This window comes from Rhynchophorus ferrugineus, unplaced genomic scaffold (genome assembly GCF_030347505.1).
Source record: "Rhynchophorus ferrugineus isolate W39M unplaced genomic scaffold, kcgeb_rfMv2 rfM3, whole genome shotgun sequence".
NCBI classification, from domain to species: Eukaryota; Metazoa; Arthropoda; class Insecta; order Coleoptera; family Curculionidae; genus Rhynchophorus; species Rhynchophorus ferrugineus.
Genome location: NW_027472582.1, coordinates 12,840,732 through 12,865,527, shown reverse-complemented (window position 1 = coordinate 12,865,527; position 24,796 = coordinate 12,840,732). Strand labels below are relative to the sequence as shown.

At 32.2% G+C, this 24,796-nt stretch overlaps 3 protein-coding genes across 8 annotated transcripts in view; 2 read left to right on the top strand and 1 right to left on the bottom strand.

Moving 5' to 3' along the window:
• Positions 1-18,157, bottom strand: part of Cals (calsyntenin 1) — a 521,064-nt gene extending 502,907 nt beyond the window's left edge. For 2 of the 4 annotated variants that reach the window (XM_076400943.1, XM_076400944.1), the window contains exon 1: positions 17,608-17,853. In XM_076400943.1, the coding sequence (XP_076257058.1) occupies positions 17,608-17,686 (79 nt within the window). In that variant the 5' untranslated portion in view covers positions 17,687-17,853. Of the gene's footprint in view, positions 1-17,607; positions 17,912-17,992 lie in introns of those variants that run through there. The other 2 variants (XM_076400947.1, XM_076400946.1) reach the window with 2 other exon arrangements.
• Positions 18,158-18,261: 104 nt separating this feature from the next.
• Positions 18,262-19,407, top strand: LOC143194286 (large ribosomal subunit protein eL22). Its single transcript, XM_076400963.1, has 4 exons — positions 18,262-18,395; positions 18,629-18,787; positions 18,842-18,981; positions 19,227-19,407. Exons 1-4 carry the CDS (start codon positions 18,387-18,389, stop codon positions 19,372-19,374), a joined length of 456 nt encoding a protein of 151 aa, XP_076257078.1. The 5' UTR covers positions 18,262-18,386; the 3' UTR covers positions 19,375-19,407.
• A 2,231-nt stretch (positions 19,408-21,638) lies between these two features.
• On the top strand, positions 21,639-24,505 carry mldr (mitochondrial ribonuclease P catalytic subunit). Of its 3 annotated transcripts, none has more exons than XM_076400952.1 (7): positions 21,639-22,068; positions 22,854-23,109; positions 23,163-23,468; positions 23,573-23,836; positions 23,898-24,041; positions 24,111-24,298; positions 24,354-24,505. In XM_076400952.1, the coding sequence occupies exons 1-7, from the start codon at positions 22,040-22,042 to the stop codon at positions 24,481-24,483; spliced, it is 1,317 nt and encodes a 438-aa protein (XP_076257067.1). In that variant the 5' UTR covers positions 21,639-22,039; the 3' UTR covers positions 24,484-24,505. The 3 variants fall into 3 exon arrangements, with proteins under 3 accessions (XP_076257067.1, XP_076257065.1, XP_076257066.1); XM_076400950.1 differs by lacking the exon at positions 21,639-22,068 and adding an exon at positions 22,490-22,795; XM_076400951.1 differs by lacking the exon at positions 21,639-22,068 and adding an exon at positions 22,490-22,795 and having other exon boundaries at positions 23,573-23,840; positions 23,902-24,041.
• Positions 24,506-24,796: the final 291 nt, after the last annotated feature.

Below are 24,796 nucleotides of genomic sequence, written 5' to 3'. Positions count from 1 at the left end.
CTGGTTGGATATGTGAAAAGAAGGAATGTCTGCAATAACATCCTTCGGTTGGCTTGAAAATTGACCATCATCAATTCAACTTCGGTCTTTCAATGTTGTGATACATATCATATATTGAAATATATATCTAGTATTCAGGAATTAGATATTGCTCAACAATCCGTTTAAAATTCCTTGGAAATGGTTGGATACAGAAAGAAACTGGATGTATGGTTACCAATCAACCTCAGTGACTAGAACAGAAACCGTATTTCATTAAAACAACACCAATTCATAAACATCGAAGTTTCGGCACCTTAGTTGGGATGCACCCGCTTTATAGTCCAGATCTCGCATCAAGTGATTATCACATGTTCTTGTACATAAGCGAACCTGAACTGTCTCGGTTTTTCGACAGTAAGGAGAAGCATTTCTCTGAGAGAGGCATAATGGAATTACCTTCAAAATGGCAACAAGTTACGTAATAAAACAAGTAATAAAACGTTTAAGTTATAATCTACAACATCTATTATTCTGCTTCATAGAATTATAACTTAGATTGGGAATATTTAAATAATGTAGATAAACCGAAAAATAGTATTTTCCTTTTAGCTAGCAAAATGACATAAGGAAAATTAATAAAAGCATAAGGAGTAACTGAAAAAGTTAGTATATTGGATGTTACATGAGTTATGAGTGCACCAAGTGCAGTCAAATGATATCTCTTGGTGGGCGGTGATAACGATTAAAAAAGAAAGAGAGAAATATATATTTCTGCATTTTGCAAATAATAACTGGCTATCAAAATAGGAAATACGAAATTGTCATAATTTCTTAAGTAAACTATATTCGCCCAAAACCCCAGACTGTGTAGTATATTACGGAAATAAAAAATGACTTGATAAGAATGCCGACGATACGGCTAGAAATCGATACACTATCATATATCCAATCCTCCTCGACGCCAAAAGATAAATACATGGCTGAAAAACCAGTCTTGTGAATGTCCGGATTTAAAATATATCGCTTGCCAATTCCACCGCTGAGCTTTCAGTTCGATTAACAATAAAAACTGACAGTTTACGGATTTGGGGTAGCGAAGTCCGTTAGCAAAAAAAGAGCAACAAAACCGAAAATTTTACGAGGGTACATCGAATAGTATTTTTATTGGAACTTTATATTTTGTTTATGTAGTTGAAATTTTTTTATTACTTATAAGGAGCTAATTAAGGGTAATCTTCTTGATGACAATAATCAACATTTTAAATATATCAACCTTATTGAAGAAATGTGTTCATAAATGTTAAATAGGATAATCCTAAGCCAAAGGTATTAATAAGTCACTAATAATCACATCTTATACAATATATGTAGATAATATACTAAGATAACTAGAATAAGTAAGAAAAAACTTAAGTAGTAGTAAAAACTTAGTAAAGTACATAACGTAAAAATAGAACACTCAGTAATCATTAACTACACGGACTTAATTTATAAATCTGTCAAATGATTTTTAAAAATAAATGCATTTATTCTATTTCAAAAAAGACTAATGTAAGCTAAGAGTTATATATAAGATGTGGTATTTATTTTTAATTTGTTTTGTCTTAAAACCACTGTTAAAAAACATATATAGTCAATTCAAAATAGCAGTGACAAGAGTGTCAATACGTGTCTGTCTAAAGTTGTAAATTCGTTTTACAATCAGACAATATCCTCCTTGTCATTTTATTTTATTTGGAAAGAGATAGAACGCTGATAGAGAAGTTCGAACATGTAAAGGAATAAGCCTGTAAAAGTTGTCCGTTTGCCAAACGTCTGAAAATTCTTCAAAATATTATAATTACGGGTTATAAACCGGCAAACGTTATTTTAACCCTTTATTTTAATAAATTTGAAATCGCCCCAGGTGCACTGTATACACTGAACAGACACGGTCACTAAAATATCCCAAAAAATAAAAAAACATAACCTTAAATTCGGAAAATACCATACCATAACCAAAAAGAAACCGTGTTTATGCGAAACAGGTAACGAATCAAGATCAGCTTGGTGTTTCAGATATCAAATAAAAGAAATGTATAAAACAGTAAGTAGTTTTTTCAATCGAAACATAATTTAATACAATTATTTCAGAGAAAACTGTTAGTCTGGAAAGTATCCATAAAAATCCAAAAGATATACAGCTATTTGAGAGATGTAGAACATCCGTTCATACATTGTTGGATAATATAGGTTTTAAGAGGTGTAAAGATAACCCACGAAGGGGTTTTAACGGAACTTCCAGAGATTGCTTTTAAAAGAATACAATTTTTAAAAACATATAACAAAATCAAGGAAGAAATATATCAATTTATATATTTAAATGAGACATGAATATTTCAGAATGGTACATTGGGTTGCTCATGGCAAGATGATAATAAATATAGTGTAAAGGCAACAAAAGTTGATGAAAAAAGGTAAATGTTGGAATAACTATCGATTAGGTTTTGTTAGTCATAACATTTATTCATTGCAGACATATAGTTCTTCATGCTGGAAACAGGAATGGTTTTATATCTGGTGCAGAATTAGTGTTTCCAAGTCCAAGAGTGACTACTATGAAGAAATGAACCATAACTTGTCTTTGCAATAGTTTGAAAATCAGCTTTTAAAGTACTTGGAGGAACCATGAGTTATTGTTATGTACAATGCACCATATCTACCATATATATATAGTACACTGGTGGGGAAAATCCCAACAAGTGCACCAACAAAGGCTGCGATTAAGGAATGGCTTAAAGTACATAAAATAAGTTGCGAGGAAATCATGTTAAAGAATGAACTATTTCAAATTGTTACTCGGTAAATATAAATGAAATATTTAATTGCATTTTATGTAATTTACTTTTTTAGAAATAAGCCTGAGAAAAGATACATAGTACATCAGATTACTGAATGTTATGGCCACAGAGTATTACATCTTCCTCCCTCCCCTGCATTTTTAATCCAATTGAGTTAATATGGGGTATTGCAAAGAATTATTACAATAGATATTCAGGTCGAAGAGGATATTCAAACCAGAACTGTCTGGATTTATAGAAAGAGGCATTGTTGAAAATAGCACCTTGGGTTTGTGTGAGCTCCATAAGACACATTGAAGAATAAATTGACAAATAGTAGAATCTTGAGCAAGTTTTTGATAGATTGGAAATAAACAGCTTAGTTATTCACTTGATTAGTGTTTCTGAAAGTGACATTGATTGAATAAAACCTTATGAATGTTGGTTTATGAACAAATGCTGACGATTGCCAAGACAGGGTGATGAAAAAGAAAACCACTAAAGGTCAGTATACAATTAATATACTTTAGTTGTAGGGAATTGTATTATAGAGTGTGAAAGCTTTATGAAAATGTGTGTTATTGTTCACAATATACATGAACATTTGGTTAACATGTATGAGGAGAGAAATGACACTAACTGTATTGCAGATATGGCAAATGCATTAAGGAGAATGCAGTGATTAAATGTAGTTTTATCAAGAAAGATGTATACTCTAACCTATAAATTATTGTGGCTGTATAATTAATTGTAATTTTAAGTTCTTCGATAATGTATGTATTAGATGTATTATAATGTTAAAATAAATTATATTTAATAGAATATTTATTTTATTTATATTAAAATGTTGTTATATGTCAGAGCCAAAATGTACTAAAACTCAGAGTAGCTGCGTCAACATTGCGACGTTTCCCATGTCATTGCTATTTTGAATTGACTACATTTTATTTGCACATTTCTATTTCCACTAATTATACATTTTTTATTTTAAGCTGTTAACACTCGATTATCATTTAGCTAACAAATATATACAAAAAAATAAAGTAAAAAAAAATAAACTAGCTAGTACAATTGGTACCATATCACGAGAACTCTGAAAAATAAACTTCTCTGTCAGCATATTGATTAGGATAACGAACTTCCTACCTATGTCCAGATGGGTTAAACATATTTATCTATAAGATTTATTTTATATTTATATTTTTGGTCCTTAAAAAATATTTCCTTTTTTGTATTAACTATAATACAATCCCATCACACTTTTGCACCCTTTTTTATTTTCTCTTATTAACCATTCAAAAATAATATCCTAAAACTATTTTGGAGAAAACATTCTCCAAACAACCCTTATAAATTATTTCTTGATACATATTTGCATGCTGCAGCTCTATTGGCTGTTCTTGTATATATACCTTATATTTTCTCGATTTATATATACAAAGTGCAGTTTTTTTAGAGTAACCCTTTTATATCTTACTTAAACATGTAAACGTGTAACTGACTGACTGAATCTATTGATACAAACGAAAACTTAAATTTGTTGCGGCAACGTTGCATTATAAATTTTTATGACGGGCATTGGTTGTTTTATTGGAAGTGACTATATGTCTAGAACGTTTCATGGGCTGTTATCTTTCGAACTCTCTAGAGTATGGCTTCATTGGATAAATATTACTAGAGATACACGATTTTACAGCAATCTATTAGAAAAGAAAAACGAAATTATTTTATTTAAGAAACAATAAATAGCCACAACACACTTTAAATAAATGTTCATGGTCAGCGATCCCTTAAATCGGCAGACGCTTAAATATTCGACGCTTCGGTTACTAGCGGCAAAGCCTCACGGAAAAGTTCTGGATATTTTCACTTTGATAATCTTGCCGAGTTAAAGTAGGCTCAAAACATCGGACTAGCCCGAAAACTTCACATTGGTCTCGCAGAGCCTCCCCATAATGGTTTCCGAACTTTCCCTTTAACGTCTAATTAAAAGCCTCTAAAGTTTATTATATCTTGGGGATTAGATTTTATCCTCATCGATTGGCCGTGGGACCGGCGCCACGGTCGCGGGCGAATGGCGAGTTTATTTTGCTTGGAATCGCAGCGAAACATTTTCGGCTTAACCAACACGATTGGAAAGCGAATAGATCACGGCGACACGCCGACCTAAAATTTTCGGGGAAAATCTCAACAATATGGATTAAATATAATTAATTTTTAACCGACCGAACCGACAAAAATTAGAAGGTTCTATATTCGACTGTATATAGATTATTTGTATTGCCATCAAGATCAATGTATCGTCAATATAAAGTTTAATGTATTGCCTGTCGCAATTTGTAAATTTGTTTTATAATCAGACAATATTTTCCTTCTCATTTTATTCTAATTTAAAAGAGGCATAATGCTGTCTGATTATGACTGTTTACGTCAACCAGTTATAACTAACCTATAAACTATCGTGGCTGTATAATTAACTGTAGTTTTTAGATGTACTATAATGTTAAAATAAATTATATTTGATAACATTATTCTTCAATTATTTAATTTATATTAAAATTTTGTTGTATATCAAATAGTCTATTCAAAGTTTATTTGTATAAGCGTCCTCGACATTTGTGACGTCAAAAGATGCAATGTTGCCGCATCAACTCTTAGTTTTATTTCAGTTTGACTTTGACATACAACAAAATTCTAATCTAAATAAAATAATTGAACAGAAATGTTATCAAATATAATTTAATTTAACGTCATAGTGCATCTAAAAACTAAAACAGCCGACTGTTGCGTTTTCCCACGCTTTGGAGCGGGTTCATCGTGTGTAGTCCACTCGGATGACTGTCGATTTGACTTCGGAGTGAAATGATGGAGCCATGTTTCATCCACTGTCATATATCGACGCAAAAACTCGGGTCTATTACGCTTGATCATCTTCAAACACTGCTCCGAATAATAAAATCGTCCTTGTTTTTGGTCAAAAGTGAGCTCGCGCGGTACCCACTTCACACAGAGCTTTCTCATATCCAAATATTCGTAAATGATATGATGTACATGTTCAGGCGTCCACTACGTTCACCGTCTTCGGTGTTAATTTCACCACTTCTAAACATAGCATACCAATCCTTGATGGTTGATTTTCCTGGGGCAGTGTCCAAAAACTCGGCATCAAGCCATCAAGCGAAATTCCTATTTATCCATTTTTTTTTCACAATAACAAAAGTTGCTTCACTCAAAATGCTACAATTCACAAACTAATGATCCGACAGTTGTCAAATTTATACACGCATCTTTTGAGAATTAGGGCTAACTAAAAAACATATGGATATAATTCTAGTAGCGCCATCTAAGTGTCAGGCCGGGGACGTTTCAATTGACCTGTTAACTATTCCAAGCAATTATCTCCGTCCTTTCCTCTCTCACAATTTAAACAGGAAAGGATTCGTACATCTTCGCCTGACATCACGAATAGAAAAAAAGAGTCGAACCGTGCATATATAGTAACTACTATTTTCAGTCGCTGATTTTTTGACTATCGACTATGACTATCGTTTCGATTGTTTTCAGTCGATAGCTCCCAAAGGTAGTTATTTCTACACCCTGTAAAGACTGATTAAAATTAATTCAACCCGCCTAGAAAAAATCTACCTCAAACAAGCCCTAACGTGAAATCAATCGGAACGGAATATAAATACCGGGGTATCGCTTTACATCGTGCCTTCCTAATCGGAACTGGCGGCCCAAGGAAAAGCCAACATTCATTCTTGTAGATGTGTCGAGGACGGGATTCCAGAGGCCCCCGGTGTCGAAGACCTTCCAAACAAGTTCTCCGCCCTAGACGCGGCACGAGGGGACGGAATCTACTAATTTACGCCGTCGAAAGACCTTTTATCACAACGTCAGGTAAAATATCGGACGGGTAACATTACCCTAACGGCTCCAGTTTCTCCGTTCGTGTGCTCGACGGTTCTAATGAAGCCAGAAAAGTCCCGCATACGCTCTGACGAATTTCAGTTATTTTATTAAAATCAAAAGGAGATGAAGTGAAGTTAACAATGGAGTACACACGTAAGGCTGCTATTGCGAAATCCATCGAGAGACAGAACACGCTCTAATATGATTGTAATGCCTTTTCAAAAATAATTAGTTCTGACATACGATATATTCCTATATTTAACATGGGATTTTTCATTAAAATAATAACTAGCAACATAATGATTTTGATAATGAAGCAATAATTAATAACACAGACAATTTATGCAAAATTTGTCCTTTGTTTAATATAAAATTGGTAATGAAGGTTATTAACCTTGGGAACTATCGACTGAAAACAGTCGAAACAGTCGATAGTCAATAAACTAGCGACTGAAACTAGTAATTACCATTTTCAGTCAAATACACGTTCGACTGTATTAATTCGTGATCAGACGTGATTCAGACGAAGATGTACGAACCCTTTCCTGTATAAATTGTGAGAGAGGAAAGGGCGCAGATAATTGCTTAGAGCGGTTAATTTTAAATGAGCTTATATTTTCCAACGGTAGTATAAGCGAGACGGAGATGTATATACATATTCCTTCACGTACTAATTTTAAAACAGAAAAGGAAAAAAATAATTACTAAATACTATTAACATGCAATTTATTATTTCATTTTAAACGGAGTAGAATTACTTTTATATTTGAATGTTTTGTGGATCTGTAAAAAGGAATGGAATGTTTCTATGGAATGGAATAATACCCTACAAATGTTTTCTCGTATTTTAATATGTTAATTACTATTTTTAAATAATATACTATAATAAATATAGACGATACAATAGAACTTAAACAAAACCTAAAAACTAAAGATGTACAATAACCATAAAAATAAAATAAAAATTAAACATATACCTAATCATAGAAAAAAATAATTAAAAATGATCGCACAATAACTACTAGAGCTTTTTAAAATAAAGTAAATGCTTTATTTATTATTGAAGGGAAATATTTTTAACACAATTAACACGAAATATTACCTATTATTGCCATAAAAACAGTCAAAAGTATTTTACTATTTATCATTCACAATTTTAATCTTTTTACCCTATTACATTAACAATCTTGAAAAATATCGTTCCAAAATACTGCGATATTAATATACAAATATTGTTATTTACAAGCAAACTACCAAAAAAATCATAAAACTATATATATTACATATCTGTGTAAGCATAAATTGGATACATTTTTGCCAAGGTCGCGGCTAGGAGGACAGAGCCAGAACGTTAAAAATCAATCGAATGAAACTAGTAGAACCAAAAATATTAACTAAAAGTACACGACCAAAACAGTCGATAGTAAAAACTAGTCAATTACTGAACAGTCGATAATTCCCAACGCTAGATGTTATGCATTTGGTACTTGGATGTATTCCGATTATATGAATTTATATAATTCATTAATTTATATTTATATACATATTAATTTATATAATTTATATAACGAAAGCGTTTATTGAGGAAGTTTGGTACGATATATATGCGAGAATGAGAATGGGCACGTGGTGAAGTGATAGAAAATAAACAGATTATTTACAATTTACTTGAATGATTAACATTTTACAGTTCACGACACAGCTACTTGGGGGTCGATTTTTTTTCTTATTCCAGATTGACCAGCTATAATCAAACGGTCTTTTGCTGATGTCGTTTCAGGTTCGGGATAGAGAAATTTTGCGGGCGACAGAGTCCCTGGGGTATGACTGGGATTATCGTAGTTGGTTATCTACCGGGGTTTGTGGATAGGTTGGGATATGATCAAATTACACTGAGCATATCGTGAAACTTTTCACATGAACGGAGTGCCTGGACTTCTTTGGACTGGAACACTTGGAGTCGAGCAAGTTGTCTCTTAGAGATGAACCTGTACCACGCATGTGCTCCGTAGAGGCAGACTGAACGGACTAACGTCTTATACAGAGTCGCTTTCTGGGGGATTTGGAGTATAAATACTAGGTTGTACGAGCCATTGCCTTTGCAAATAGCGTGCTGTATTTCAGCTGACCATTGGAACCTGCGGTCCAACTGGAGACCGAGGTTTGATACCTTCTGGAGCCTAGGGATAGGGACTTTTTCGATTTGGAGACGATAAGCATGGAACTCCTTCTCACGGTGGAACGGAATAAGACTGCGTTTTACTCGGATTAATCTGCAGCCGCCGGAATTTATACCACGCAACCGCCCGATTGAACTTGGAGTCTGTCGCGAATGGCATTGGGACTGCAATTACTGTGAATAAACGACGGCTGTGAATAAAGCTGTATCATCTGCATAGAATACTGTGTGTGAATATTGGTGAAGTGGAAAATCAGCCATATATGTTTTAGCTACTCGAGTGAGCCCGGAGAAAGAAGAGACCGTCAAATATCTATCTCGGGGTTTTTATAGATTCAGCTCCATTGTTGGATCCTTGATTGAGGGCGGGACTTGGGTGTTTTCTCTTTCAGTGTTGGGAATTCCATAATTCTGTAAAAACCTTTTGTCTCCTGGATAACACCATATTATTTACAAAGACCAATTCAGATTGATTGCCAATTGTTCTGATACAGGATGGATGCACACATATATTATCAGGCCTATAAATAGATTCTAAAGGATTTACAATAGATGATGTTACCGTATATTAAATCGCACCGTGTACATTTGTAACTAAGTTCATGTTGAAACTTCACTCACAGGTTTAACTTTTCATTATGTCAATCCGTCCAACTGTTGACAAACAATTTTTTCACTGCGTTGAATCTATCTGAATGTCCGAATTTACAGAGAGTCTCGCATTTGCGGCAAGTTTTACTTTTTACTTCAACTTTTAAACGACAGCGGAAGATCATCGAATGCTGTATGAAACTTGTGACAACCATGCTATTTCAACATGTGAATACCGGGTTCGACATAGTAGTATTGTGAATGCTTAGAATATATAGTGATTTCAAAGGGTGTTCTATGCCATGACAATTCATTAATCAATTAATTTTATAAATATCACAAAATTATTCTACAACCATCAGATGTCGTAAAAGTTGCCCGGAAATGTTCACGGGTTTATTCGCCGGACACTGTTCCTTGTGATTATTGTGTATTCCGAAGGATTTAGCTAGTAGGTCGCCGATTAGCTTATTTCTCACATGCCCAAAAAATGACTGCTACTTGGCGTGGAAAAATTAGTAACCAGTGATGAGAAATACTTTAATGGCACTTTTAAATCAATCAAAACGGATAAACCTTAACACCAAATAAAAAAAAGATGATATCTAAAAAGTAATTGGTAGATATTTTCAGAAAAGTTCTAAAAGTTAGTATTAAAACATACTCGTTAAATCACACGCGTTCAAAGAATACTAGACCGAAAAAATTATAGATATAATCTGTTCAAAGTTATTTTGTACATACGTTATTTCAATTTGTGACATCAAAACCTTGCAATGTTACCGCATTAACTCTGAGTTTTAGTTCACTTTGGCTCTGACATACAACAATATTCTAATCTAAATAAAATAATTGAAGCAAATGTTATCAAATATAATTTATTTTAATATTATAGTACATCTAAAAACTACAGTTAATTATACAGTAACAATAGTTAATATATCAGAGTTAAAACCTCTTATCACTATTGCTTTCAAGAATTTTTCATACGCCTGACAACCGGACTACTTTGACAGGCTCATTCATTTACGTATTCGAAGTAATAAGACAGCATTGTGTCTCTTTTTAACTAGAATAAAATGAGAAAGAAAATATTGTCCGGTTCTAAAATGAATTTACAAATTGCAATAGATTAAACATATCGGTGACATGTACAAAAAAAAACTTTCAACAGATTATAGAAAGTTGAGTTACAACAATTATTTTGAACCATCCCGAATTAAAAAAAAGAAGGCAACCTGCATAACAAATCAGTTACCGAAATAAACTTTTATTATCCATACATTAACACGCTCTATATGTATTAATTAAAATATTCCAACACAACTAAGTGTAATGAACCATGTCACAAAACCTGAAATAACAAAAGGGGTACAATTTCTTAATTTGAAAAGTATCGATCCATTATAAAACCCGCCTCTTTTATCACAACAATACTAATCCTTTTGGTGGAGGGGCTGTTTCTTTTGTGGCATAAATGGCGAAGCACCTGCTATACAATACACATTTGAGAGTGAATGACCTCGTAAAAAATAGGTCGCAAGGTAACAAGTAGGTAAAAGGTAATACAAAATAACGATACTTGTATTTTCATGTATTGGAATTTTAAATAAACTTTCATTATATTTATTCACAGTAAAATTAATGCTTAGGAGCCTAATTTTATAATAACAAAAACCTACAAAAATATTACTGTATTCACAGAAATCTACAACTATATAGGCAAGAGGCATTATTATTAGATGCTTGCATGTGTTCTGATCACTATTTCTCTATAAAAAGGCATTTATTGAGAAATATTCAGGGGAGATCAAAAGGCTGTTCTCTTTTGAATTCATTCAATTAATCGAAATCAAACTAATTATCAAGAAAAGAAGACAGTTTTACTCTGGATTAGCAATCGTTCCGGAGTTACTAGAAGCCTTTGTTGATGTAATTAAGTGGAGTTCAGGCAAAAGTATCGCAGCTGAAGCTGTAAGGTCACAAAAGATGCTCAACGAACACCATAAACTATTCCAAGTAAGACACGTTCAAGCTTTAAAAAACACCCCTACTCCGTGGATTCTCGGCACATGCATCATAATTCAAGCCGTAAGGCCACCAAAGGCGGACTGAAGTTGCTGTGAATTAACATAGTTTACTGGAATTTTAACAGAAGCTTGCAGTTCAAGGTGGGCGGCCAGCATGGTGAAATGCAGCTTGCAGAAGCTCAGTTGGAACTATTTGTTGGATAATTGGAATCTGGAGTCACCAAAGCTGGGAGTCCATTCCATAGAGAGGCGCCATGGAAATTTGAGTTGAAACAGCGCCATTTCGAACACATATCGAGGCATCTGTTTTATTGTATATCTAAATAGTGAACTAATGACATGGATTGGCTTGTTTTTACCTCAGCTGTTTTGTATCGCCGTTCAACCAGTCACCTCTTCTTTCCGTTAAGTATAATAATATATTCAAGTAAATTAATAGTTTTTGTTTTCTAAGCCCTTTCACACATTATTACTTTTTCCCATCTGGTTAGCAACATTGCGATACCGTGTCGAAAGAACGATGCTGATGTGACAGTAATCCAATCACCAATCCATTTTCGCGCTTCCTCAGAATTTCGAAACCGTGTGCCGGCCAGCCAAGCTACATTAATCTGTTATAAGATGTTAAGTCTGATGAGTACGCTGGGTGCACAGAACTTAACATTTGAGCAGCAACAGTGGCTGTGCAATAACTTTTTATCGTAACTTTTCATAACGAATCGAAATGGTTCGAAAGAAAGTGTTGCTATTCATTTTCTTCGAACTTACTGGATACTACATTGCGTTCACTGTAATTGATATCAAAATCGTCACTCTTAAATAACTAAAACCAGAACCGTTAATAATAATAGATAAAAAAGTATCGATAATAATAGATCAAAAAGTGTTTGATGGAGATTCGGCAACAAATTTTTTTGAAACCAAACAACAAAAATGTTGGAACAGACATTTTAATTAAAAGGATCTTTAGAACATTTTAAACATTTTTTACGAAATATCCCAAAACCATTGGACCAACACACAGATCTCCGACACATTCACTCTACAAAAGCGTTTGAAAATGTTTTGAAATAATATCTAATACTTAAAAGACATAAACATAATTTATAACTTCCAAAAACCGTAGGACAAGTCATCCGAAAAAAACACCTGACCCATCTCCGATTGAGCCCAATAAAACCGACATTCTCCGACTGCCCCTTTATGTATTTTTATCTAGAAAATAAAATAATTTCACCGTTACGGAGCTACATCTTCCGAGTGGCAGCTTTATAATGAAATCGGTAATAAATTAAGTTGTCATTTTATTTTCCGACAAAATAATAAAACGGCGGGCTGTTACGACAGCGCCGAATTGGACCCGCACCGCGCTAGAATCCTCACAAAGTACTTCCGGTACTGACAGTTTCTGTTATCTAAATTAGGTGAGATTTTATGAGATCAGTAAATAATAGAGAAAAATTTTAAAAATCGTATTATAGTTTTTTGTATATTTAAGATATTAACTAACTGTATAGGACTTACAATGTGTTTTACTAAACTTAATATTAGCGTTGGGAACTATCGACTGAAAACAATTGATAATCAATAAACTCAAGTCAAATGCATTGTTCGACTATTTCTCAATTCGTGATGTTAGACGAAGATGTACGAACCCTTTCCTCTATAAATTGTTAGAGAGCAAAGGACGGAGATAACTGCTTCGAGCAGTTAGTGTTATATGTGCTTATATTTTGCAACGGTAGTATAAGCGAGACGAAGATGTACATATTCCTTCACGTACACTTTAAAAAAGAAAAGGAAAAAAAATGCAGAATACTATTAACATACAATTGATAATTTCATTTTAAACGAAGTAGAATTGCTTTTATATTTGAATGTTCTGTGGATCTGTAAAAAGGAATGGAATTTTTCTATGGAATGGAATAATACCCCACAAATGTTTTATCGTATTTTAATATGTTAATTGTTATTTTTAAATAATATACAATAATATATATATATATATATATATATATATATATATATATATATATATAGACAATACAATAGAACTTAAACAAAACCTAATAACTAAAGATGTAAAATAACCATACATACTAAATAATAATTCAACATATATAAACTAATCCATGACATAATTAAAAATGATCGCACAATAACTACTATAGAGCTTTTTTAAATAAAGTAAAGGCTTTATTTATTATTACAAATTTCAGAATGCAGATTACAGAAGGTAAAATCCAATATAACTAAAATCCTATATATACTTTTAGGCATGCTTGCCTATACAACAAATAATTGTGAAAATCGGAACAACAAACTCTGTAACATTCCCGTTACTTTTTGAACACACCTCGTATACGAATATTATCAAACGCGATTGTGTAATTTATAATTTTTATAATATAAACATCATTTATTTTTAATTTTATAAATTATTTTATTGATCTTTATAGAATTATAAATAAATACATATTTACAGGGATTAACTTTTATAGTAATTACTGTACTTAATTATAAAAGATTTTTGATTATTTTAAAGCAACATGAGTTATTAAATAAGCAGAAGATGTGTAAGCAAATCACCAGACTATGATAAAATATATGAGGGTAAGTTGATAAGGATGACCGAAGCACGTTGAATACTAGATAATCATAAAAAAGAATATATTCTTATGCTGACTGGTGACCCTGGTGAATAAAAAGAGGTCTATTATACTTTATCCGCCTTACGCACAAGATACTGCTCATCATCAATTAATCTTTTTCATATCATTCTCCGGAACAAATTATGTAGAAAATGTGATATTATTAAGAATAATATTGAATTATACTGCCTGAAGTACTGAGATTAACCTTTTTCTATTTATATAGTTAAATTTGTTTATTTCATATATTTGTAGACTTATTTACATACTTATATATACTACTATTTGCATTTATAAATATTTTTTATTTTATATTTGTAGAGAATTTTATTTTAATATATTTATTTTAAAAATTAAAATTGGTTTCCATTGCATTACAATTATCCAATTAGTGTGACGTCACAGGGTAGACATGTGAAATGAAAGACCATTAAATACAAAATATTTTCTCCACAAATTTCTATATTATATATCATATTATATATTTATATATTCTATATTATATATATTATATATCAACTAACTTAAACTAACCAATAAAATGTTGCGTTCTCAGCGCGCGCAATGATTGAACTGGATGAAATATTTCATAAAAGTTACTACAAGAGATGCACTCCCATGCACAACAGTCAGATTAAAACTACCTTATATTTACAGTTTTACTGTAATTATGCTTATTCGGATAGTGTAGGGTGTTATAGAATGGAAAGGATAATGGAAAACAAACCATCAACTTCATAAATGTTGTGTCCTGTATGTTCTGCAAAATTTTATTCAATGGACTCATTAAATGCTCATAAACTACTCCAGTATCAAAAAATGTTTGAAAAATTGTTTATCAAATACTAGCGACCCGCCCCGGCTTCGCACGGGCCATGTTTCATATGTCTTAAAACTAACAGACCAAGAAGCGACGAAAGAGAGCGATCAAAAAAACAGTCATTATGTTTTGTATTTGAAACGATATTAACACGGAAAATGAAGACCTTATTAAATTACTTTATTTAATATTAAGCGGTTTTGGAACTATTAGTAGTTATTATAGTAATTATGATGATTTAACGATTAAGAAAAGTACGTATAAAGTATCAAATAAAGTGACATTTTACATTATTTATAGGTACAACAAATTAATGTGTCCGTTTTATCGGAAGGTATGTGTAGCTGTGAAAGAAAAGCACGATACATGCGAAAATTTCACCCTAATATAGATTAAGAAAATTCTGAAATAACCAACATAGTCTGTGTTCTCTCAATCCATTATCAATCATTCTAAGAGTTTCAATTAATTTGATATCCGGTGAACTCGGAACGGCATAGAAAAATGATCCTTACAATCATTGTATTAGAGGTAATTATAAAGTGTATTAAGATTTTTCTGTAAATTTTATTAGCGCTAACTTCTAATCAACTTTGAATAGTGGAATAACTAAGTAAAGAACGATGCAACTTTTGTATGTATAACAATTTATTATTTGATCCTCTTAAGTTATGTATATATATATATATATATATATATATATATATATATATATATATATATATATATATATATATATATATATATATATATATATATATATATATATATATATATATATATATATTTATCTGATCATATACTGAAAATATCGTCAAAACAAGTATTACTAATATTGACATTTGATTTTTAACCATTTCAGTTCCACTTGCAGTAATAAAATTATCTCTCTAGTATATATAACCGTTTGTAAAGTAAGAAAATTGAATAAAATACATTTTTCTCGAGAAAATGACAGATGTGTACTTGAAGGGTACTTTCTGCAATGTCCCTATGGAAAAACATATACTTATTTATAAATTATATAAATAATAAAGATTAATTTTATAAATTGTGGTCGAATTTCGACCACAGGGCGATCACTAGTACTTCAATAATACTCGGTACATTCTCTCGACGAAACATATAGAAAGTGTCATCAAACCCGAAGATATGCTCATATAAAAATTCCGACGAAAGCGACGCTCCGGACCACATTCCCCGATATATGACCAACGAGCACGGTATTTTCGTCCAAATAGAAAAATAAAATATGAGATCGTTACCGTTGTTCCAATCCGAAGACAAATCGTCCACGGTGCGACCTGGGAAAGAGCAGAACGATCGTATTTCGATTCGAGAACCGCAATCAATTCGGCAATGGCGGCGCCATTCAACTCCCGGAAAAGTTATTTTATTCTGTTCGACGCCGGCCCCGTATTCATCAAAAGTTCCGCGGTTTTAATAAAGTCGGGAGGGCAAATAAAGACTGTTCATTTGCGGAACGGCGTATAAAGTCCGGAACGGGAGATACTCCAGATATTTACCTTCTCCAAATTGATTGTTTGAAGAACGGTGAAGAGGCAGTATATGCATAGTTCATTATACATAAATCAAGTAACCATAGAAAACAAATACTACACAAGCATAAAAAAAATTTAAACGGTAAACAAAAAATAACATTCGAAAAGTATCAGATTTATGTCTATATTTGAAATAAAAGCATCTAAAATTCCACTTATGGGAAAATGTAATTCCACCAGTTTCGATATAGCCAACATTTTTTTAACATAACCGATTATATATTTGACATTAACAAAGGAACAAATTATCATAGATTTCATTTTATGGTCATTAGGCTTTTGCATTAATTAGGTTTCTGCTTACTCATCGCTCATTGAAATTCAAATTAGCTGATACATGTACTGTGTATATAGAATAAACTAAAATGTGAGAATAATGGTGTTGATGTTCAAACAAAAATGCTTATGTACAGGTAATTATATAGTAGTTCAGTTATTGTAGCGATATTTAACATAAAAAAACAAAGCTAAATATACATCTCATTAAATTATTAGTAATGTATATTTAATAAGAAAAAATATCTTAATATAATACAATTATATACAATTGATATCGCATTTACTTTTAACAATAATTAAATCAATTTAATGTAATTTGCAATCATTATGTAAAAGCAAACCTTATAAACATACAAATTGCATTAATTATGCTTTTACACCTTAAACGAATGTCACTGTACAATTTTTAACATTCCCAATATGAATATTAAGTCCGTTTTCCTTGAAATATCGATTGCAAATTATTTAGCCGGTCGATTTCTACCTATAATACCTGAATCCTCATAAATAAAGACATGATTTGCTTATTAAAGAAACAAATAATGTAAAGTAGCAACCTCGCCATTTTGCAAAAAAGCAGGTAGTTATTTAAAACATTTTTGCCGGATTTCTAAATTGTTTTGGTATTTTTGTCCTTAATACAATCTTCAGTAAAACACGTATCAAATAAGTCAGACACATTCAAGCGACAACAATCACCCGCCTGATTACACTGACGGTGTATTTATCTCTCGAAAATTATTGGTTTTGTATACGCACAGGTGAAAATTTCTCCGACTTACCTGAGTTGTATTCTTGACTTTTCAGTGCTGCCACACAATATCCGATCAACACAACACAAAACACCCGCACTAGCAGCATGTCTGTTGAATTTTTCGATTCCGTCAACTTCACTTTTTCAAAAAAATCCTTCAGTTATCGCGAAATTTTAGTGCACACTACCAAACGTCATGAACGATAAAAGAGTTGATCTCAACTCCCCGGATTGCCGCGGCGTAGTTGACGCAATGGTCGATAGAGGCGTTCGCGCTGGCGGTCGATTGATTGAGAGGGGAGGATTGACAATACCTAGTGGCCCTAAAGAACCTGTAATTTTACGTATCACCTTTAAATAAAGTTGAACACTCACTCCCTACATTCCAAAATAATTTATAAAACATATTTTACCACCGTATTAGACTATCTTAATATTTAATGCTAAAGGATGCTAGTGGTGCCTTTGGTTAATTTTTTAAGAAATATATTTTAGGCATTTAAACTGCATTAATTGGGTAATTCAATTTTACAGCAGAATACAATCTACTTTAATTAGAATTATCAGTTACCTGAGATACGAAAATAAGTAATGAAAAGAAATTGTATTATTTATTATTATTGAAATATCTATGCAACCAGTTATAAAAAGGATAAAACAGTTGCCTATATATTGAAGTAAAAATCTTCTTACCACAGAATACAAATTTTCAAATTTCCCCCACCCATTCGGACATTTGATGACAAATTAAGCCAAGAGAATTCTGAAAAGCACGTCCTTTTCATTTTGTGACGGTGTTTGTTCAACATGGCTCCTGTAAGTGATCTACTTCAACCCATTAAATTCCTTAAATATTGCAGTCATCTCTAACATTTAACGAGCTCTTTAATATATTTTAGTTGTTTAACGATATCTCCTATCAGTGTATACAAACATTTTTTAGATCCTTAATATATTTTATCTTCAGATGGTGATTACTTCGAATATGTGGTCACCTGTGAAAAAAATTAGTCTGGCTGAAAGACAACTAATTTTGTTGTTGATTCCAGACTAAGCCAACTGTAGCTGCAGGCAAAGCTAGCCTAAAAACGGCCCCCAAAAAACAACAATTAAGAGGTAAAGGCATTAAGAAAAAGAAGGTTACCCTTAGGTTTGTAATTGATTGCAGCCACCCCGTGGAAGATAGCATTTTGGACGTTTCAAACTTTGTAAGTCATTTTATATTATTAGTAATGAATAGTTAATGTCATTAAAAATTGCAGGAACAATATTTAAAAGCCAGAATTAAGATCAATGGAAAGACAAACAATTTCAATGCTGGCAAGTCTGGTCAGCATGCTGTTACTTTAGGAAGGGAAAAAAACACAATTGTTTTAAATTCAGATATTCCCTTTTCAAAAAGGTGTGTACCCCTCTATAATTTATATTTGATCAACATAAATTGATATGCAGTACCAGCTCCACACAATGTATATTCTAATTGTATGTGGCGTTTTTATACTGCAATATTATTGCTTCGCCTCGCTATGTTTGCTAGAAAAGGCAATATCTAGTACAATACAATGGCTAGCAACAATCAGACCAATTAATGATGAAGATTTATCATTGCATTGTAATAAGTGATTAAATATATATTTATTGTTACAGGTACCTTAAGTACCTTACCAAGAAATACCTGAAGAAAAACAACCTTAGAGATTGGTTGAGAGTTGTCGCTCATGGAAAAGAAGCTTACGAATTGAGATACTTCCAGATCAACAACCAAGAAGATGATGAAGATGAAGATGTTGAGTAGTTTTTATAAGACTAAATAAATTTTAACAACAAAGTTGTTTTATTATTGACCTAATAATCAAGATTTAATTAATATGATATGATAGTTCCTTTGATAAAATAATGTGGTCTACGTATGTTAAATTTCTTTAAAATTGTCATATTGGCTATTATTTTAATAGGTCTTTAACAATTTGACTGTGAGGTAATGAGTGGCTACATGCTGTTTTTTTGAATTGAGGCTTTAATTTAGAATAATAAGATATGATGAAATGGTAAAAATAAATTTAATATAATAATAAACAATATATCCATCTAAATTTATAAAACAAAGATTTATCCTAAATGAATAAATTATTTTGGTAAGTGTACTATCAATTTAAGGCAGCAAGAAATAAATTGAAAATAATTTAGTTGGTTATCCCTAACTGTTTATGGTGCTTCTACACACAAAAGTTTTTCTAGTATAGAAATTCTATAATTATATAAGGAAATGTTTTTTCACGAATAATTTTTGTATAAAAGAAATGAATCTAATAGCATTAATTTTATAAAATGAATCCCAGGCTTTTGTACCATCTTTGGGTTTCTCTGTCACGTGGATAGTATGACATCATCTGGTCCTAATGGTCTACACCACCAATGTACTTGTAGTTTACAACTGGACAAGGTTTGGGCTTTGGACAATTCCTTCTATCCAAAATTTCAACCATGCCATTTGGGTGTTCGTTAGAGATAGACAGAACATCCCTTTTGTCCTTCCATTTCCCAACTAGCATATTATATAGAGTAGGCAGCAGCTGTTTCTCCCTTTTTTTAATATTTTGGTCAAGGTCTTTGGGATTGTTTTTCCGTTTTGAGTTCCAGTATAATAAGTACTGCGTTTAGTAAGCTTATCCGTCAGATCGAAAGAATTGTAAAAGTGGTCCAAGTAGATGGAATGTCCATTATCTAAATAATTCTCTAAAAGTTTTAGAACAACTTTTGTGGTATGCCCTTTTCCTTCAACTTCATCTAAAGCTCCAGTATATACTAAACTTTTAATTATAACTCCATTTGGCTGTCAGTGTTTTTATATACTGTCGAAACAACAAACGTCCACACCGTAATACTACTGACTCATCAAGTGACAGCTGCTGTCCAGGAATTTCGCCAGCTAATAATTCATTATTCTGTAAAAATCAAAAATTTTTATTTTTTGAGTAATAGCCAACCAATTTGGGACAACAATAACCCGTATATAAGGTGTATAAGTCAAATCATCCAAATTAGGGAAACTCACTCCTGAAATATTAAAAAATTTAATTATGAAAATTAAAATGAAAAACATTATGCAATTAAAAAAGCTCCTGCATAAGCAGCTGGCGGAATCGGCAAACATCATTAACTCCATCATGAGGCTGCAATATTTCCCGGCGTCTTGGAAACACGCACAAATAGCGGTTATTCCAAGAAAGGAACAAAATCATCTCTATCTGACTACAGGCCCATCAGCATTCTCAGTGCCATTTCAAATCTTGCCGAGAGGGCAATATTCTACGCTCTCAACTCCTTCACTAAGGAAAACAACATCATTCCTGACGAACAATTCGGCTTTCGCGCTCACCATTCATCTGCCCAGGTCAGGTCACCCGTCTGGCCTCACACATCCATCACGTTCTTGACCAACGTAAAAAGCTTGGAGCAGTACTCCTGACCTAAGGAAAGATTTTGTCAAGGTCCGGCATGACGATTTGATCACAATATGCGTACGGTTAGGCTTCCCAGAAGACCTAACCGCTATCATCAAGTTCTATCTATCAGAAAAATCTTTCCAGGTCAAGATCAGGAAAATACTTTCCAATCGAAAACAAATCGTCGCGTCGTCGTCGAATCGAATCGGCGTAGCTCAAGGTCTTCCTCTGACCTGGGCCTTATTTTACCTTTTTATTTCGGATCTGTCGAGAAAAAGCACATTGACGTCGTTTTACGCTGGCGACATTGCTTTCTTCACGGACTCCAGGCTCGAGGAAACTATTCAATAACGTTTACAGAAGCAGCTCGATCATGCGGTCAAGTGGTTCAAATTCTGGAGTTTGCAAATTAACCCCCTGAAAACCTAGACCATCATTTTCGATAAGAAGCGTTACGCACTGCGCGTATCCCACTTAAAATCGACACCGCAACAATTCCATGGCTGGATAACGTCACGTACCTAAGTCTCCACTTCGACCAATGGTTCGGTTGGCATTCCCAATTCCAAAAAGCAATCGAGAAAGGTTCGGAGATAGCAAATCTGGCTTATATATTAATATTATATTATAATATAAAAGATATTAATTCGATTCGTACTCCTCTACGAATCTAATGTTTACTTCAAGTTTGTTACACCCAACCAGCTGAAATGGCCTCAAGTTTTCCAAAATAAGCTCCTCAGGGGAGTTTTAAACGTTCCATGGTTTGTCAGAAATATCCAAATTCACAGGGAAACTGACACTCCAGAAATCATGCACTTCGTATCTGAATCCTTCCACAAACAAGAATTCAGCTCAAGTTCTTGTGAAAACGCACTTGTTCGCGAGCCGGTCTAAAAGCTCTAAGGGAGCTTAGCACTGTGTCATCGCTAACCTCCCCTTTTTCCAGGCTGAAACGACCTCATCTGTTGCTACAGTCATAACTTTTGTCCCCATACGGCAGCACCCAGTCCTATGTTAACTCTCAAGTTTGCGGATCTATAGTGAGTTTATTTTTTAGTAATTCTTTTGCAATAACAGCAATAATTTTAATGATTTTTTTAAAATTAAGTACTAAATTCACTAAACCTTTAAAATGAAGCACCAATTTTATATTGCTTTATATAATGTTTAAGAAATATCTTTAATTTCTTTTAAAAAAATTCGAAAAATATCGGCTGAAAAAAATATCGAAAATTTTTCAAAAAATATATCATATACCTTTAAAGTTAAGTACCAATATTAAACATAGAAAAAATTAGAATAGATAGATATTAAAGTTTCTGAATGATTGAATTTATTCTGAAAAAATATTGAAAAATATCGGCTAGAATAACATAGATATATCATCACAAAATATCGATAGTTCTTTCTGAAAATAACGATATATCTGCTTTCCTACCTTAAAGAAGCAGATTTAGTTATAACCTATATACTTATAAACAAAATGTACAGTAACGGTGGTCGCCATAAAATTAATGTTTTATTCAAGTTAATAAAACAGAATGTTAATTACTCTAAATCAGTTTGGGGTGCAAAAAAAGATGCCTTTAGGGACTATGCAGAAAAAAAAGTTGATTTAGTTTCAGAAGCCTTAAAAGTAATAACTATTGATAAACCAAATGATTGGTCTAAAGTGCAGGAATTTGTGTTAAACCATCAATCAAATCATTCAAAAAAATATAATCTGGCTAATATAGATGCTGTCATTATGAAATGCGCCATAAATAAGTATTTTTTATTTATTTACATTACGGAAGTTTCATTAATGTATGTAATGTACTTTTAGTAATCACCATGCGGATAGCTATTTTACATATTTACAAGAAAATAAAAAACCGAATTTAGCCACAACAGGATTATATCTCAAATCTTTCTATTCTGAAAAAACTGAAGATGTTCCCTCAGAGAGACAGGAAAGGATTTTGGAAGTATGTGATGGTATTTGTAAATCGTTTCCAGTTTTAGATTCAATATCATTAGAATCTATTGTATGTGCTCTATCTCTTACTGAAAAATGGAAAGGCACTATTGAATTATTAAAAGTAAAACATTCATTTCATATTTGATAAACAAATGTCTATTTTATATTTTTTAGGAAATTAAATTAACAACTGTTCCTTCTGCGCAAGCATACAGTTATGTTGTTTCAGCTGCATTTTTAAACAATCATGAAGAATTAGCGTGGGAATTATTTATACAAATGTTACAGGACAACAGGAATCCGACAAGTATTTTGTATGATTCTTATTTAATAATGGTTAAAAATTTAAAATGCAAAAATAAAATAAAAGAAGCTTTAGAAAAATTATTTCAATTCATGAAAGAAAATTCTCTCTTTTGGCCATACAATGTAGTAAAAGAATTAATTAGTTTCGGAAATAATCGAAGTTCAACATCAACTGTAAGTTATGAAAAGGATGTCTATCTGATACAAATATTAATCAAACAAATTATTTGAATTGGTAGACATCCTTTAATTTTGTCTATAATTTTATTTCTGTATAGGTAAATTTTTCAGGGAGATGTAGCTGCTGTAAAAATAATTTAAGCAAATTTGAATTGACCAATGAAGAATTTTCTGATTTGAAAAAGGTATTTTTAGAAAAAGCTATAATAGGCAAGGACATTTTCAGAAAATCAGATGCTACAGAAATGGAGCATTTTAAAGAGTTTATTAAAGGAATGTCCAAGTTTGATGTAGCACTAGATGGATTAAACATTGCTTATTCTAGTGGATTAAATAAAGGATCAAAAGTCTACTCAAATCAGGCAAGTTGTTTTTTATTTGAATGCCATTGTCATAGTTATAATAATACTTCTGTTTTAACAGGTAGCATCAGTGATAAAATATTTTGTAGAAAGGAACAAGTCGATTTTATTACTAGGAAGGTTCCATATGGCAAGATGGCCTAGAAACACTTGGAATTATATTAACGATAATGCTACAGTTTTTTTAACCAAAGATATATCTCAAGTAATAAACATTTTATAAAACTCAATTTGAAATTGAAACTCTTATGTTATATGATTGAATATATTTTAGGATGATCCTTACTTACTTTATTGTACATTAAATTCAGGCCCCGATACGATTTTAGTCAGTAAAGACTTAATGAGGGGTCATAAGTTTTTACTAAAAGAAAGAAAATATAAAATGTTATTTGAAAGATGGTTGTCACAGAGACAGTATCAACTTTTAACTGTTAATTCAGCAAACAAACCCATATTTAGGTAAATGTCAATGAATTATACATTTCTGTTAATTATTCATATTGATCAATTTCAGAATACCTCCACAATATAGTCCAGTTGCTCAAAAATCTGGGAAGACTTGGCACATACCGTATGCAACAGAACCTACACAAAATGTGAATGAACATTTTCAAAAAACTTGGATATGTTTGAATTTAGATTAAAATGAATAAGTTTTAGTTTGAACTTTTTCTAGAAGTTTTTTTTTAAATTAATACTAGCTTGCTTTGCCATATATCAATCTTTTAAGGATAAGAATATGTTACATTTGAACTTAATCCACGTATTACTCGCAAAAAGCTGATACGATGCCTTACTAAAGACATGGCCTATTACCCGTGCGAAGTCGATGGGGTCGTTAGTAATTAAGTTATTTCTATAGACTGATCAATTTGCACATCACAAAGCTCATCTGTCACTCGTAAACCTTCACTTGAATTTCTCAATGACATTTAGTCATTTTCATTTTTTAAAACT

Excerpts from the sequence above, each read along its gene's own strand:
- mldr (XM_076400950.1), top strand. The coding sequence starts at position 22,512 with ATGTACAGTAACGGTGGTCGCCATAAAATTAATGTTTTATTCAAGTTA. Across the intron at positions 23,110-23,162 it reads GCACTATTGAATTATTAAAA|GAAATTAAATTAACAACTGT; the intron begins GTAAAACATTCA and ends TATATTTTTTAG. Across the intron at positions 24,042-24,110 it reads TAACCAAAGATATATCTCAA|GATGATCCTTACTTACTTTA; the intron begins GTAATAAACATT and ends AATATATTTTAG.
- LOC143194286 (XM_076400963.1), top strand. Across the intron at positions 18,788-18,841 it reads TTTTGGACGTTTCAAACTTT|GAACAATATTTAAAAGCCAG; the intron begins GTAAGTCATTTT and ends TAAAAATTGCAG. Across the intron at positions 18,982-19,226 it reads GATATTCCCTTTTCAAAAAG|GTACCTTAAGTACCTTACCA; the intron begins GTGTGTACCCCT and ends TTATTGTTACAG.